Below are 16,848 nucleotides of genomic sequence, written 5' to 3'. Positions count from 1 at the left end.
TTCAGTAGGTCCCAGCGCGCCCTATGGGATAAACGCCCCAAAAGACCATATCCGAGTTGTAATTTGAGTGTCTCTGTCTTTTAGACCGAGATACTTGTTGTAGGTATCGAGAGAAGCTTCGTGTGAGCAGGCTGAAGCTCCCGTATGTAGCGACCCTACCCGGATCCGCTACCTAATCAGAGTTAGGAGCATAATTAAACATGCATTAAATAAATCGCTGCGGAAAACTTAAATAAAAATAGACCGGAAGAATACAACCGTTTAAACCAATTCGATTTATACAACCAAATCGAATAAATAGCCTAAAGGCAAAACCTACAGCTAATCCTGCTGTTTTTACTGGTCACTGGCTACTCCAAGCTCCTGGTGCTCAATCCTGCACCTACACCTGCCCCGTAAAATGGGGGGTCCAGATACACAGAAAAGACTGGACATGAGCTCTAAGCTCAATACGAAAGCACTGGGTAAAACATACAAATATGATGCATGCAAATGATAGGGTATCCATATCTGGGATAACTGTATACAACTGCTCAGTAAAGGCGCCTTGGACATGAGTGTACAACCCGGGGATCAAATCCTATGTACACTGCTCATTCCTATAGGACGTGGACCGTGTCCCCAGATGCTAATCACCCATGACCCGTCAGTCACTGGTCACTAGACATCACCCATCCAGACAGGGCTGAGCGGCCCTACATGGCTCATCTCACAAGATGGACAGGCACAATATTATATGCACATGCTGCATAATAATATGACACACAAATGCAACATATAAGCATGCAAAACCCGCTGGCTATCTCAGTCAGTACTTACGTACCTTACTACAGGCAGTCCTAGCAGTCTCACTCTAGGTTCCAAGCCTATATCAGCTCTACGATGCAAATACCCATGCATCAATAATTAAGCTCTAAAAGCCTTAATTAAACTATTGTATACTCCTAAATAATTTAAGGAGACCATAGCTATACCTGCGTCCGTTGTCAGCCCGCTGATGACAATTGCCTCAAAACTAGGCCACAGCTCCGCTACGACGCCTGGATCGCTATGCCACTTCTGGATTCCCAATAGGATGCCTAGAACTCCCTAGATCTGAGTTAGAAGGCCTAGGAATTGAGAGAGGAAAAGGAGAGGTGCGAGTTGAAAATGAAATCTCGGCCCCCTATTTATAGACGAAGTTCGGAGCCTCCGAACCCGAAACGTCCGAACACGATCGGAACCTCCGATCCCATCTTCAGAGCGTCCGATTGCCCAATATTACGTCAGCCATGATGTCACTTTGCTAACGTCAGCAATGACACGTGCCCTGGTCCCGATCGGAACGTCCGATCTCACCGACGGAGCTTCCGATCCACTTCGGAGCCTCCGATCCTAAGTTCTGATCCTCCGATCCAGTTCGGAGCCTCCTGACTTGGTTCGGAGCTTCCGAACCATCCGAACCCTCGGAACCTTCTTGGCTATTTTAAGTGTCCTGAATCCATTTCTGGACTCCGTTAACCCATTTGGAATTTCCTTATTCATGTTTTACTTAATCTTAAACATGATTACATGATTAATTACTCATTGCTTCTCCCACATTTTTGGGTAATCATAGCTTTTCGAATTATAAGCATTAAAATTTAGAAATCCAAACTCAAAATTTTATATCTTGTCAAATTTGGATTTAAGCATGATTGCGTAAAGAATTCAAAGATCATACATTGTCACCAAATTTGATAATATTGTATTCTCCAATTTATCACTTTACTTGTTATAGAATTGGTTTCAAACTTTCAAGTTTTCCAAATTTGACAATATGTATTCTCCAATTTATCACTTCACTAGTTATAGGATTGGTTTCAAACTTTCATATTTTCCAAATTTAAGCGCTATAGCTTAAAACTCTAAATTCAAGATTTTATGTCTTGTAAATTTAGATTAAGAGGGTGTTTGGCTAAGCTTATTTAAAAAATCTTATAAGCTCCTAGAGCTTAAAAGTTGTTTTACAAGCTTATAAGCTATTAGGATTTATTTTAAAAATAAGTTGTTAAAATGTTTGTGTAAAATTATTTTAAACAACTTAAAGATATTGATATGTTTGGTATTATAAGATTTTTTTATTATCAAAATTATCAAAATGAGTATAATTCTATGAAAATAATGCTTCGAGTTATACATATACGAAAATAGTTTTAGAATAAACCTATATTAAAAAATAATACTATTTTAATATTTTAATTTAGAAAATTTATGTGATTTGGAATTTTTTTAAAAAATAATATCCAATATTTAATGAGTGGAGGATATGATGGAGATTTATGAAAATATTCAAGGATATTTTAGAGAGATAGAATCTTAAAATAAGATCTTTTGAAAAAAGTACATTCCCCCTTAATTTTTTAAAAACAGCTTATAAGCTGTCATACAGCTTATTTTGACAGTTTATAAGCTATTTTTGAGAGCTTATAAGCTCAGCCAAATACTCTCTAAGCATGATGACATCATATCGAACATGGCACAACCAGATCATATACCTTGATCAGATTTAATCTCATGCGTCCATTTCAAATTGGACGATCCAGATTGCCCCTCTTTGGATTAATCACACCCTTTGGATGTAACCCTTGATGCATCAAATCACAATCGTCCAATCCAATGGCTCAGATTCAATCTCCTTGATCTAGATTAATCTAGCCATCCAACGGTCTGGATTTTTTCTAACCACCAAACCATCACAACCCTTCATCTTGTCCCTTCGATCTAACGGCCATAAACCGTCGCCATGTCACTAGTGGTGCACACTCGATCGCCACATCATCAAATCAGTGCCACGTGTACACTGACTGTACCACATGCCACGTCATCGAGACCATTTCCAAGTAGCATAAATAAAAGCTCTCGCAGCGATGGGTGCGTGTTGGTTGGCTTGACTTGTTTGACTTGAATTTAATTAATCTATTGGCATACACAATATTATATATTTTTTCAATGTGGAACAACTCTCATTTTCTCTACTACACAATTAATTAGACTTTATACATCAATATTAAATAATTAATTTCTCATTCACCCCAAATTAGTTTTGAGCAAATTAATATTCCAAAAACATCTATTCGAAATGTAGATTTCAATTATCAAGTCAATTTTGAATTTCATAAGACGAATCATCCTCGATTAATTATCGAAGTCTAATGGTCCTCAAAATTCAAAACTCATTTCTCCAACAATTTGGACCTTAGAAGGTAGCTTCACCCTTGACCACCGAGCTAAGATAGGAATTAGCCCAATAACAAACACAAACAGCCTTTTGTCTCAAATCATTATGACCCCAAGAAGCAACTTATCAGACACCAATTTAACAATATATATCACACTTAAACTTCACAAGTCTTTTGAGCTGATATATTATGTTGAGATATTACAAGTCTCTTAATTAATCAACAAAATTATACTATTTTAAAAAATATCAGAAGACCACTACCTAATAATTATATTAAAAACTCAATTTATTACATCATCATCTTTATCTTCTCATATTATAATCTTTTATTTTGAAAAAAAAAATGTTTATCTTAATTATGATATGATATATTAAACTTTGGTGGGTTTTCTGTGATATGATATAATGTGTTTATTTATGAGACGGTTCGACCCGATCGATATACAAACCGAAAGTAATATTGTTTGACAAAAGTGGTATTTTAATGTGGAGTAACACTCTTGTGAAACGGTCTCATTCGTGAGACGGGTCAACCTATCCATATTTATAATAATAAATAATATTTTTGACATAAAATGTAATACTTTTTAATGGATAACCCATATAAAAGATCCGTCACACGAATACGACCTGTGCAACGGTTGCATACAAGTGTTTGCCTTTAATGTGTATAGTCAAAAAAAATATCATTATCATAAAATTAACCTTTTGAACTAGCTCACAATACGTTTTGTGATTAAACTTTCATGTTTTAAGAGTACCAATAATTTATTGGAGCCGTCTTGGGCCGTAGCTCAAAGCATTTACATTATCTAACATCTCTTATTTGGGCCTAGTTTGTATTTAAGAGAGAGAGAGACTCATATAATATAATGAATTCCTTGTGCAATTATATAATATAATGAATTCCTGTGCAATTAATATACTTTTTTTTTTTGACAACTACTTTTTTATTATTACAAACTATTCTCAACTTTGTACTATCTAGAATTGAATATTCTATACTAAGAAAACGAAATTTTGTCTCGGAAAAACAAAAGATTTTATATGTTTAAAAAATAGAAGTGTAGAGTAAAAATAAAGAATGCCTCTTCATGTTTGGTCTTGCTTCATCCCCAACACTAAGATTTCTTATGCAAAAATCTCATATTATCATGCCATCATATCGAACATGGCACTCTTCATTACAACTGAGGCGCCTCTGTTATATGCCGGAATGGTGATAGGGAAGAACATTTGCCTTACTCCTTCAGATTTCACTATAGGAAATATGATCCCGTATGCACTCTGCGCAAAGAAACATAAACAACCTTGGTCAAACATGACGAATTCGGATTTCAGGGGTGTCATGGGGATGCAAACTTAGATATGATGAAATACTACTAGTCAAATTTTAAACTGTTTTCTAGGTGAAGTAAAGAAAACTCACAGAAAGTAATCTGACTCCAAGCATAAGGCGTTTAGGCGAAGGAAACGGTAGCAACAATCGTCCCACGCCGTATAAGGCCACAGCAAAGAAGTGCGCAACCAAGCTCATAGGCTTTGGATTCAAACCAGACAGCAGTGCTATTGGCCCTTGTGAATACATCCCTCCCAGACTCAAATAATCGAAGCAAGCCTCACGCATTTCCTTGCTGGCTTGATCTGGTGCAGGGCAGAATACCTTGTAAAGGGCTCCTGCTAATGTGTTTATTGTGGATGCCACTGGCTGCAAAACAAAAGGAACAAACTTATGTTGGTGCCTGAAGTTCACTCGTTTTGTTTTAGACAACGCTGCGATATTTTTACCTTTCTGAGGGTGTAAAAGGATTCAAGATGTTTGGTGAGGGCAGCTGCATCGCTGAAATCTTCGACAGGTCGTAGGAGATCTCGGAGGACAGCCACATCCGAAAGGGCGACCGTCATTCCTCCACCGGTCAACGGATGGCGCATGTTGAATGCATCACCTAGCAAGATTGCACCAGGAGTGGGCAGAGGAGAGGCTGGCATGCTTCTGTTTGGCATTGATCTTATGTCTCCTGTCTCGATTCTTTCGACGAATGCATCACGAAGCTCGGTTGGAAGCTGCAAAATTAATCCAACAGAGTCCAAGAAAATTTCATCAGACTTTATAAGAACTCAAAGGATGAGGAACTAGCTAGCAATAATTCTGAATATTTGTGATTAATTAGTATACCTGAGGAGCCACTTTGGTTTTCAAGTACTTGGCCATATCTCCATTGGAGATTGAAGGCAACTTTTGCCCCGGAACATCCACTAAGCATCTGACCTCGGTGCTGCTAACCGGATAGAACAAGATCGGTGACGGATTCGCCAAGATAACATGTCCATGGTTTGGTTGAGGAAGGTTGCTGTTCTCTAAGTTCAGTACCATACCAACAAAGTGTGACACAATATCTACCTGCAAAATGATGATAAAAAATGTTAAAATCTGGAATCTTTTCTTGTAAAAGAAGCTAGTTTTGATACTCAGACTTTACCTTGGGTACGCAGAGATTTTTCCTCAAGTTGGAAAAACATCCATCACAGACAATAGTCAGAGGAGCATATGCCTTGACATCTTGCCCATCTTTGTTCTTGTACTTGACTCCTTTAACGGTCCCCTTCTCTTCGATTAAAGACGTGACAGTTCCTTGTTCCATTCTCACACTATAAAGATACAAAATGATCATGTTATAAGAATTAAATTTACAGAGAATTAATATTGACATTGAAAGTGTTTGTAGCCAAAAACAAGCCATACTTGGGAAGGGATGCAGCCTTGTGGCGCAGCCTTTGGATGAACCGGCCGTGGTGAAAACTTCGTCCCGAGACATCTGAACTGAATTCTTGCAACGGGTAGGTTAATTTGGCATATTTTCCTTCTTTGTAAAGCACATAGCCATATACTTGCTGAGAGTCGATCCCGCTCACACATTCTATATATAATCAAAAGGACACATTAATTAATTAAAACAATTGTGTGTTTGTTCAAGAAAAGATGAATGTATTTCAAAGTTATGAGGATATCAGATCATATATATCTTACCCTCCATTCCCAGTTCCACTAATTTGAGATAGCCTCCTGGTTGCAATAGCTCGCCTACTATTCTGTCAGGTTGGCTTAGATCCCTCTCGATCACTTGAACCTTTCGCCCATCCTGTGAATCGATCACCACAAAAACGACACGTTAAAATGTATCTAACTCCACAAAAGTGTATGTTTAGTAAGCATGAAAATCAGATCATATCTTAAATCCAACTTCAGATTCTTGAAGTAGCTAGCAGATTTGAAAAATGTGGCCACTAACTATATATATATATAGACCTCGCATTCACTAGAACTTGCATGCATGAATTGTATTATATCATATATATATAAAAATAGAATGAAATTAGTATTAATTCCTTGTACGTACCTTAGCCAAACTATAAGCAAGTGCAGAACCAGCGACACCGGCGCCAACTATGACAACATCTGGTGGGCCGTCAGTCCGGCACTTGGCAATGTTTTCCGATCTTTTCTTGAACCCCGCGGAATCTTCACGCTTGTCCATCTTAGTAATTTTACCCTTATCAGCTTCATGCAACGAGTAGAACCAAATCAACCCCAAAACTAATGCAATGAACCCTCCAACTCTGTATAATTCCATTGAATTTTGCATGAGATCAATTTCCATTGTATATATATATTCACTTGTTAAATGTGATGACTTATTTTGTCACAGGATGCTACTTGATGTCTGGTTTGAGATTAATATTGAACCTCCCTTTATATATAGATCAATGATCATGGTAAAGTGAAGGCACTTAGTGAGTTCTCCAAGTTGGACTTAATTTGTTGGTCAAACAAAGTCGGTTAATTTTACATACAAATTGGTAAAGCCACGTTTCTTGAGCAAAACCGTGGGAAATTAACAAACCAAGGGGTGGAATTATAATTATATTTTGATTCACACGACTTTTATTTGTTTAAGTTTACCTAAGTGTTGGCATAGAGATAATCAGACAGCACGAGTAGGGTCCAAATCTTAGAATAATTTTCCGGACCGGAGAATTGTTCCCATCGTTGTAAAGCTAATGAACAAATGTTGGAATACTTGTGAAATTCAATACTCACTCAACATGGTCATATCATATATATATATATTTGTTTGACCAAGATTTTGAGATATAATATAGTCATAATAAAGATATCAAAGATATATCGATAATATAGAGATATACATATTAAAATAATTAGAAAAAAAAATAATTTCAAGGCACTACCATTTATCACTAATTGACTAGTTGAAATAAATAAATTAGATCGATCTAATTACTGAGTTGAAAATTGAAATAAAAATAAAATTAAAATTAAAATGCCACATTGTAAAAGTAGGTGGGCATTTTGACTTCAATGGACGATTAAAGTAGAAAATTGACTCACGAGTATTAACTGTCAAAAAACTAATAAAATTCCTTCTACTTGTGTTAGTAGTGATTTGGTCAAAACATTTCAATATAGAAATAGTAAATACTAAGCATGTAACACGGTTGCATTTTATTCTATTCTAATCTTAAAAAAAAAAACACGTTGCATTTCATTAAAATAATATAACTCCACTAATTAACTTTTAGGCCCAAATACAAAAACCCATATATTAGTACCGATAGAAAATTCGGCCCAGCCCATATTCTACCCTTCTTCTTCTTGATATTCCCGCGTATCCGATCATTTTGGCGGGAACAAGGGAGTGGATCCCTACCCTTTCCGCTTCTTCTGTGCGTGTGAAAACACCGCTACTGCGTGGATTTGAGATGGAGGAGGTGGTGGAGGAGGAGTTCTCGGTGTGGAAGAAGAACACGCCGCTGTTGTACGACCTAGTTATCTGCCACTCCCTCGAGTGGCCGTCGCTCACGGTTCAGTGGTTGCCGTCGCCGCCGCAGTCCGGAGGCGGTGATCTGTCCGTTCATAAGTTTATCCTGGGGACGCACACTTCAGATGACGTCCCCAACTTCCTCATGGTCGCTCATGCTTACCTTCCCCGGGAACCCACCTCTGCGATCGAAGTCGACCCCCATAATTCCATTATTCCGAAGGCCGGTGATGTTTGAATGATAGATCTATTATTGCAATTGAGTACATTGCATGCACGGAAGCTTTTTCTGCACGTGTATTTGTTTGTTTCTCTGGTTCTACTTGTATATTTGTGTTTTTATAAGCGCCAACTGTTTGATTGAATGCGTGGCTGATTTATTTAGTCTGGTAATGACAAGGGCTTATTTGAGTTTACATTCTTCACTGGACAAGATGAAATTTGATTTATGACAGTTTAGTTTTCAATATTAGTACGTGCATTTGTTGTATGCATTTTCTGTTCAATTTGTTGTTTTATCGCTTGAAATATTTTTTCATTGTCTTTGTTTTCATTTATCGAACCTTTTCAGTGGCAGATTTTGGGTTTATGGTACCATCTGTCTGAGTTACCAAATTTTCTTCTTGGTGGTAAAGCACAGTCCATAACGTTCCAAATGTTGTGCTTTTAATCTACCCAAAGTGTTGAAGTAGATGATCTAGTTGCAAGTTACTGACTCCAAAATATATTTCTAACTGTAGGTAGAGATAGTTCAAAAGATACAAGTTGATGGAGAAGTGAACAAGGCTCGCTGTATGCCTCAAAATGATGCTATAGTTGCCTCAAAGACAAATGGTACTGAAGTATATGTGTTCGACTGTACTAAGCAATTGTTGAATACCAGAAATGCCTGTAGTGATCCTGACTTGAGATTGACGGGACATGAAAAAGAAGGATATGGTTTATCATTTAGCCCTTCTAAAGAAGGGTATCTTTTGAGTGGTTCAAATGATTGCAAAATCTGTTTGTGGGATATTTCTGCAATGCCTCAAGATAAAGTACTTGAAGCTAAATATATCTACGAGGTAACTGTTGTCTTACTATCTTTGAGAAGTATATTTCTCTCTCTCAAACTTTCAGTCTCACGCTGTAAAATTGGCTTTCAACTCCTACTTTTTATTATCATTGATCTAGGGCCACGATAATGTGGTTGACGATGTGTCATGGCATCCCAAGAATGAAAATTTATTTGGGTCTGTGGGAGATGATTGCAAGCTAATGATTTGGGACTTGCGCACAAACAAGTTCCAACACTCTGTTGTTGTACACGAGAAAGAGGTGAAAGATTCTTTGCTGCATTTTTCTTATGCAATTTGAGCTTATTCCTAATTTATCTACCTTCTAACACGCCTCCTTATACCCATCAAATTTTCAGGTGAACTATTTATCTTTCAATCCATTTAACGAGTGGGTTTTGGCCACTGCTTCCTCTGACACTACTGTTGGTCTGTTCGACATCCGGAACTTGAGTTCTCCATTGCATGCTCTCAGCAGTCATACGTATGTTCTTTTCTTCCGATTCTTTCGATTGTTACAGAAATAAATCATGCTCCAGCTTCTCCCACATGGTAATTTTTTTCAAGTTTAGTGCTTCTCTTCAATTTTAATATCTTGATTTAAAGATGTCTCGAAAGTATCAGTACATACTTCGGTTCCTCCTAATGTAAAGGCAATTTCTAATGATGAGGTTATTTTGCATACTGCATGTGGTTTCTATTTTGTTGGCCACGAAAGACAATTCTTGCTTGAAATCAACAATATTTACAGTCATTGTCTAGTGAAAAAATAGGATCAACTGAGTAAGAGAGGAAAAAAAAGTTAATTAGTTCACACCCTTCACGAACACAGACTAGACCTATTTAATAACAACACGCTAACGGGTAAAAAAAAAACACACTAATATACGATTGTTACAGGAGTTATGAGTAGTATACAATCATTACAGTTGTTGGTCCTATAGAACTACTGTCTGGTTCCAATCTCCCTCCCCTAAGTTGATTGCATTCAACCAGTTATGATATTTTACCCGTGAAAATAAACCCACTCTGTTACTTCCCTAGGGTAGAAAGACTTGTAGTTAATGGCTGACCGTATATTTTACATTTCATGCACAGGGAGGAGGTATTTCAGGTAGAATGGGATCCTAACCATGAAACTGTTCTTGCATCTTCTGCTGATGACAGGAGATTGATGGTTTGGGACATTAACAGGTACACTTTATTAAGCATTTTACATCATCAACTCTGTTGTTTATGTCTCTCATACTTCTTATTACTCACTTTTCTGGGGTCTTGTGTGTTCAGAGTGGGAGATGAGCAATTGGAAGGTGAAGCGGAAGATGGTCCTCCTGAGCTCCTCTTTTCTCATGGCGGTCACAAAGCGAAGATTTCCGACTTTTCGTGGAACAAGAACCAGGCATGGGTCATTTCGAGTGTAGCAGAGGACAATACTGCTCAGGTGTGGCAAATGGCAGAGAGCATCTACCGAGATGAGGACGACATACAAACTGCCGATTGATCGCCTCGCCCACATTTAGTTTGGGAGAAAAAGTTTGTTGTAATATTTGTATAATCGAAACCCATGATCCAGATCACATGACGATAGAAAATAGAAGAGCGGGCAGATTTGTTCTTCTCTTGGATAAAAAAGAGAGTTTTAAAACTTTTGGCAGATTACCTTTGAAACTGAAAGAGACGTGGTGATAAACCTCCAGAGGATGAGTATGCCTTGTAGGATTTCATTAATTTTAATGCATAAATAAGACCTTGTCTGATGTCTCGTGAAATGTATTTTTCGAAGTCAAGTATCTTCGTACCCAAATTTACACAAGGGCAAATACAAAACAATGATCACCATTTTATGAACTCTAAATTAATCTTGTACATAGCTGGACGAGATTATAAAAAATATGATGTAAAAGAAATATGTGAGAAGGAAACAATGATAAAATTACTGTCTTGAAATACCAAGAGAAAAACAGAGCTTTCAAAAACCCAAAATCTTGGTATCATCTTCTTATGTCCCCAATCTACAATCTGATCAACCAACTTCACAATGAAATGCAAGTAAGACACGAATATATAGACAGGAAATGCCTCGGACCCCTAATTAGGACTCTAAATAAAGCTCGTTGTGTAGCTTAATATAAGAGAATCAAGCTAAGGGCTGATTTCAAAAATTGAAGTGATGAAATTAAAACTTATTCTCAGCAATAAAATGCATCCATCCACTTGAATCTTCAACTAGCCTTCGCACTGCGTCCCCCTGACGAATAAACAAGTGAAAAGAGATTAATTCACAAGCACACAAGAGTGTCTTAGAGATCGAAACCACAAGTGCAACACCAGTAAATATATGATAATGATAGCGACACAACTGGTGGTTTGCTTGTAAGAGTTGTTAAAGCTCGATTACTCTACCATTTTTTATTAAGTAATGACGACGACTGCTCAAGCAACATGACACAGGATAATTGCCATGGCATGCCTCAATACAATAAAAATGAAATGAAGAATAAAAATAAAAATCACCTCTTCTCCTTTTGTTGGTGGATGCATTACCAATAGAAACACCATTAACATTCCCGAATGCGAACTCGGAGACCATGTTCTGACCAGAATTGTGAGTGCCCGAAGACTGAAGGCTGTCAGATACACAACCATCAAGATCATTACTATTTAAAACATCCAATTTGGGTCCGGGGCCAGGACAATAGATCTGATCATTACACTGCATTTTACAAGGAGCCATCATATTCGTACTCAAAAGATTAGAATTAGAAATGTTTTGATAGATGTCTTGACTCTTGGTGGTCTTCTTGTAAGGGAAAGATCCAATTTCTCCTTCGATCCTCCCTCGAATATCCACAAGCAAACACTTGAGCCTCGCAATCTCAGCCTCCAATGAATCTTGAACCTGCAGCCTCTTCATTAGCTGTTGATTCAAATCCCTCAATGTAACAACTTCATCCTCCAAAAACGCTATCCGAGCCTTCTTCTTTTCCCGATACTTTCGTACAGCTTCACGATTACCTGAAGGGCATTTTTGAGCCTTGTCCACCCACTCTGCATTGTCACTGCTAGGCGCCTGAACATCACTAGCGGTTGGCATGATTTGAGTATGGACATGAATACAAGTGTGCGTGTGGGATTTATCAGGGCCAGATGGGTGGCACGCGTGAGCATGTGTGCAGGCTTGTGTTCGACCAAAAACATCAGTGCAGGCCTCTGTCCATCCAAGAGCCTCATCGCAAGACGGTGTCGGACCAAGAAACTCGTCTATATCAAATGAGCAACCGCTCATGTCCAAGCACGGCGAAAATTGTTCGCTTGGGAACTCAAACTTCTCATCATCCATTTCTTTCCACAAAATTCTTCTTTAAGCTAAAACAACAATAGAAATATTACAACAAATTTCACTGTGGCTTGAGTCAAAATGTGGAATCTTATATCTCATTGGCTTTGGTACCCATTACTCGTTATATAAACTCAACAAAACCCTAATAAAGCACAATCAGCCATAATCATCTAGTGAAATAGCAGCAATGAAATAATCAACTCCAAGTCAAAAACAATGGATTTCAAGTTTTTAAAAAAAAAAAATGCAAAACATTGAGAAATGATAAATTTTGAGGCAAAGCCCGAGTAATAAATTCTTGATTCAGGGGAAAAAAAAAAAGGATTAAACGTACATACTTCAATTCAAACAACATTTAACCTCGCTCAGACCATATAAAAATCCTAATAACCCTGAAACACATAAATTAATAACCCAAAAAACAAATTCGTTCCACGGAAGTAGTTTTCATTTTGATCACACATCTGCAAACATGCGTAGACAAAATAATTACATCTGAATTTCAAAATTGGCACGAACAAAAAGGTTATCGAGAATAACTGGAAAAAATTCAAGAAAGAAAGAGAAACTCACCTTCAAATGATTAGTAGTAGCTGATTGAGCAATAGAATTTCCAATGATTGAATCTTGAAACCGCAAAATAAGGCGGCGGGCATTTGGAGATTGAATTCTTCGACAGCGCTGTTGAGTTTTTTCATGGAAGATTATTCCAAGCATTCTTTATAGTAAATTTATTTAAAATGTTTCTCAGCGAAAATTAATGGAATTTCTTTTACACTTTTATCCTTATATATAAAAATCAAATTTTTTTTTTGGAACTATCAATTTTATCCTTAAAAGACAATTTTACACTCATTAAATTTTTGGATTTGAGAGATGATTTTAAATTAATGGATTTGAAAACCATTGATTTGAATTTTTTTTTCCCATAGGAGTATAGACGAATTGGTAAGGCATGAGGTAACGTGGAAAGAGATTTTCCAGCGTTGCGGGTTCGATCCTCGTGTGAAGCATATTCCATGCTGAAATATTGTGCGGTATGCTCTGGGGATTGGTCATGTTTGCTCCCTCCTTCAGGTCTCTGCCGCTCGTGCACATCCCTCGATTTAACTTCCGCATGAACCAATGGGCTTCTGACTCATGTGGAATGAGGTCCCTTCGGGTCAACCATTTTTTTAGAAATTTAAGGGTTGAGATTTATCAATACATGTGGGTCTGCTATTTTTTCAATTGACCTTATAAATATTGATAAATCTACACCCTTAAATACATCATTGGGGTAATGCCCGTAAAGGTAAAATAATATTATCCGAATTTGCTAATTAAACTTTCTAAACATTATCACTCAATATATTATAGTTATACTTTACTACTTATATATGTCAATATTTTTTTAATACATAATAAAAAAATAATAAAAATTATTGATTAAAACAACCATTAATTGTTATGTTATGTTTTTTATTCGAAACAATAATATTTCATTCTTATGTTTTTCATAATTTATTTCATACTTAATATATGTTAATTTTCATTATAACTTTAAAAGTCAAACTTTTAATTTAATTATAATGTCTTATGAAAATTCGAAGTTAATATATATTTGTATAATAAACATGCTTCTAAACAAAAAATAAAATATTTTCAAAAAAAAACAAAAAATAAAATAAGTAACGATAATTTGATTTTAGAACTTAGCATAAAATTATATATTAAATTATAGAATTTATAGTTCAACTATATCTTTATATCCTTGTAACTTTTCCCTTAATCAATTATTATATGTTTTCCAAAATTATTGTAAAAGAATAAAATATCTTCTTATTTTTAATCGTAATTTTTAATATATTTAAATTTAAATCTTTTCGTAAACAATTTAACATAATTTTGGTAAATCAAAATTTTGTAACTCATCAGTTTTATGTATTTTATATAAAAAAAAAATTGAATTTTTCAATAATAGGAATATTATTAAGATTTAAGATTAAGAGAATATTTTTTTTTTTTTGGTTATTTTGTAATTTATTTGCATACGAAAAAACAATAACACGTTATGAGTTTTTTTATAATTAATTTAAAAATTAAAAAAATTAAAAATAGTTTTGAAACCGAGGATGCCGCAATTAATTGCAGCCGAGCCTTCAGTGGACCTTGCAGCATTTTTTTTTTTAATTTTTGTTTTTTATTTGTTATTTTTTAATTTAAACATTTTTCATCAGTTGCATCGGATAAGAGATCCGTCTATCAGATCATTAGAGTTTTTGTGATTTAAAAATAATTGTTAACAGGAAATATTTTTTAAAAAAAAATATTTAAAAATATTAGTTGATTTATCATGTATTAGTTGATTTTAAAAAAATTAATATTTTTCATGAGTTGGATCGAATAAGAGATCCGTCTATCAAATGTATGAGATAGTATCTGGATTTTTTGTGATTTTGAAAATAATCTTTAACGGGAACCATTTGTTTTAAAAAATTTCTTTATTTTAAAAATATTAGTTGATTTATCAGATATTAATTGATTTAAAAAATAACTAATATTTTTCATAGGTTGGGTAGAATAGGAGATCCGCATATCAGATAAATGAGATCATATCTGGATTTTTTGTGATTTTGAAAATAATCGTTAATCAGATAACCATTTGTTTTAAAAAATTACTTTATTTTAAAAATATTAGTTGATTTTGAAAAAAAATTTAAAGATAAATCAACTAATATTTTTTTTTTAAAAATGGTTATCCGAATAAGAATCATTTTTAAAATCACAAAAACTCCAATGATATTGTCTCACATATTTGATAGATGAATCTTTTAATTAATATTATTACTAAAATAATATTTATTTATTATTATTCTTTTAATATAAAATTTATTTAAATGAATATAATTATGATTGCGACTAATATTTCTATTTTAATAACAGTAACTAATAATTATCGTAATACATGATTATCGAAATCATTGTTATTATATTATAAATATTTGCGTTACTAAATAATATATTAAATATTAATTATTATACTGATTATAACTATAATTATATAAATAATAACTATTATTGTATTTCATAGTGAAGACACGACCCTTACCAAACCAGACTGGAGTTGTATTTCATCTCTTGTTACGGAGGAGGAGAATGGTCTTTTGATGAGAGATGTTACGGAACAGGAGCTTTTCGATTGTATTAAATTTTTGAATGCAGACAGTGTGGCTGGTCCTGATGGGTTTTCAGCGGGATTTTTTCAATATTGTTGGGATATTATTAAGGTGGATTTGTTGGAGGCTATTCAAGAATTCATGCATGGAGCGCCAATGCTGAGGGCGTTCACGGCCACGACTATTATTCTAATTCGAAGGTGGCTCACGCACAAACTTGGTCTGATTTCAGACCAATTAGTTTGCGATGTGATAAATAAAATTATCACAAAGCTTCTGGCTATTCGTATGAGAAAGATTTTAGCCAAAATTATCTCTCTTTCTCAGAGTGGTTTTTTTTCTGGTAAACTCATTTTTGACAACATCATTTGGCTAAAGAATTGGTTAACCATATTAATGTCAAAGCAAGGGGTGGGAACATCATTCTAAAGCTAGATATGATTAAGGCTTATGACAGAGTTCGATGGGATTTTCTGGAAGAGATATTGAGAGCATTTGGTTTCTCACCTGGTGTTTGTGATATGTTTATGTGTTGTGTTTCTAATTGTTGGTTCTCGGTTTGTATAAATGGTTCCCTCTCTGGTTTCTTTCAATCTCATCGAGGACTTTGTCAAGGAGATCCGCTATCCCCTCTTTTGTTTGTTATTGCAGCAGATTCTAGGGGTTTGGATAGCATGTTTGTTAGATACCCTTTGATGAAATATCATACAGGTCGTGTCTTCGGTGTTTCACATCTTGCTTATGCGGATGACATCATGATATTCTCTAATGGTGCTATTCAGAATATTCAAAGATTGCGGAAGTTTTTATATCATTATGAAGAATGTTCTGGACAGCTGATCAGCAATGGTAAAAGTGTGGTGATTTCTTCTAAGTCTTGTAGTGAGACTAAGAAAGGGAAATTTTATTCTATCATAGGGTTTGGTGAGGGGAGTTTCCACGTTCGTTATCTAGGTGCTCCGGGTCAGAAAGAGTATTTATTTTCAGAGCATCATCGCCAATGCTAACAGGAAATTACAGGGGTGGAATTTGGCCTTGTTATCTTTTGGGAGCCGTCTCCTTCTGATTAAGAGTGTTTTATGCTCCTTACCTGTTTATTTATTTCATGTCTTACAAACCCCAGGCACGGTGATTCATCGGTTTGAAATGTTGTGTGCCAAATTCTTATGGGGATCGAAACAAGATGCTCTGAAAACTCATTGGATAGCATGGGACAAGGCGTGTTTACCAGTGTCAGAAGGGGGTCGTGGCATTA

At 35.5% G+C, this 16,848-nt stretch overlaps 3 protein-coding genes across 4 annotated transcripts; 1 reads left to right on the top strand and 2 right to left on the bottom strand.

The window, feature by feature from the left end:
* Positions 1–4,067: 4,067 nt before the first annotated feature.
* Positions 4,068–6,914, bottom strand: LOC140864253 (squalene epoxidase 3-like). The gene is made up of 8 exons (XM_073268305.1): positions 6,601–6,914; positions 6,231–6,342; positions 5,946–6,120; positions 5,683–5,851; positions 5,379–5,603; positions 4,991–5,266; positions 4,632–4,910; positions 4,068–4,489 (listed from the first exon to the last, which is right to left on the bottom strand). The coding sequence occupies exons 1-8, from the start codon at positions 6,859–6,861 to the stop codon at positions 4,355–4,357; spliced, it is 1,632 nt and encodes a 543-aa protein (XP_073124406.1). The 5' UTR covers positions 6,862–6,914; the 3' UTR covers positions 4,068–4,354.
* A 995-nt stretch (positions 6,915–7,909) lies between these two features.
* On the top strand, positions 7,910–11,338 carry LOC140860345 (WD-40 repeat-containing protein MSI2-like). Of its 2 annotated transcripts, none has more exons than XM_073263318.1 (6): positions 7,910–8,263; positions 8,781–9,104; positions 9,214–9,357; positions 9,455–9,579; positions 10,194–10,289; positions 10,383–11,338. In XM_073263318.1, exons 1-6 carry the CDS (start codon positions 7,982–7,984, stop codon positions 10,594–10,596), a joined length of 1,185 nt encoding a protein of 394 aa, XP_073119419.1. In that variant the 5' UTR covers positions 7,910–7,981; the 3' UTR covers positions 10,597–11,338. The 2 variants fall into 2 exon arrangements, with proteins under 2 accessions (XP_073119419.1, XP_073119420.1); XM_073263319.1 differs by having other exon boundaries at positions 7,910–8,267; positions 8,785–9,104.
* Positions 11,021–13,146, bottom strand: LOC140860346 (basic leucine zipper 23-like). Its single transcript, XM_073263320.1, has 3 exons — positions 13,009–13,146; positions 11,610–12,461; positions 11,021–11,343 (listed from the first exon to the last, which is right to left on the bottom strand). The coding sequence occupies exons 2-3, from the start codon at positions 12,433–12,435 to the stop codon at positions 11,318–11,320; spliced, it is 852 nt and encodes a 283-aa protein (XP_073119421.1). The 5' UTR covers positions 12,436–12,461; positions 13,009–13,146; the 3' UTR covers positions 11,021–11,317.
* Positions 13,147–16,848: the final 3,702 nt, after the last annotated feature.

This window comes from Henckelia pumila, chromosome 4, assembly GCF_033568475.1.
Source record: "Henckelia pumila isolate YLH828 chromosome 4, ASM3356847v2, whole genome shotgun sequence".
NCBI lineage: Eukaryota > Viridiplantae > Streptophyta > Magnoliopsida > Lamiales > Gesneriaceae > Henckelia > Henckelia pumila.
This window is presented reverse-complemented; position numbering and strand designations above follow the sequence as displayed.

Bases quoted from the DNA above. Each gene is read 5' to 3' on its own strand.
- LOC140860345 (XM_073263318.1), top strand. From the start codon at position 7,982: ATGGAGGAGGTGGTGGAGGAGGAGTTCTCGGTGTGGAAGAAGAACACG. The intron at 8,264-8,780 runs GCCGGTGATGTT...TTCTAACTGTAG, and splicing joins ATAATTCCATTATTCCGAAG to GTAGAGATAGTTCAAAAGAT. The intron at 9,580-10,193 runs GTATGTTCTTTT...TTTCATGCACAG, and splicing joins CATGCTCTCAGCAGTCATAC to GGAGGAGGTATTTCAGGTAG.
- LOC140864253 (XM_073268305.1), bottom strand. From the start codon at position 6,861: ATGGAAATTGATCTCATGCAAAATTCAATGGAATTATACAGAGTTGGA. The intron at 5,267-5,378 runs GTATACTAATTA...TTAATTTTGCAG, and splicing joins AAACCAAAGTGGCTCCTCAG to CTTCCAACCGAGCTTCGTGA. The intron at 4,490-4,631 runs GTGAGTTTTCTT...TTCTTTGCGCAG, and splicing joins TTGGAGTCAGATTACTTTCT to AGTGCATACGGGATCATATT.
- LOC140860346 (XM_073263320.1), bottom strand. From the start codon at position 12,435: ATGGATGATGAGAAGTTTGAGTTCCCAAGCGAACAATTTTCGCCGTGC. The intron at 11,344-11,609 runs GTGATTTTTATT...TTTATTCGTCAG, and splicing joins CACCAACAAAAGGAGAAGAG to GGGGACGCAGTGCGAAGGCT.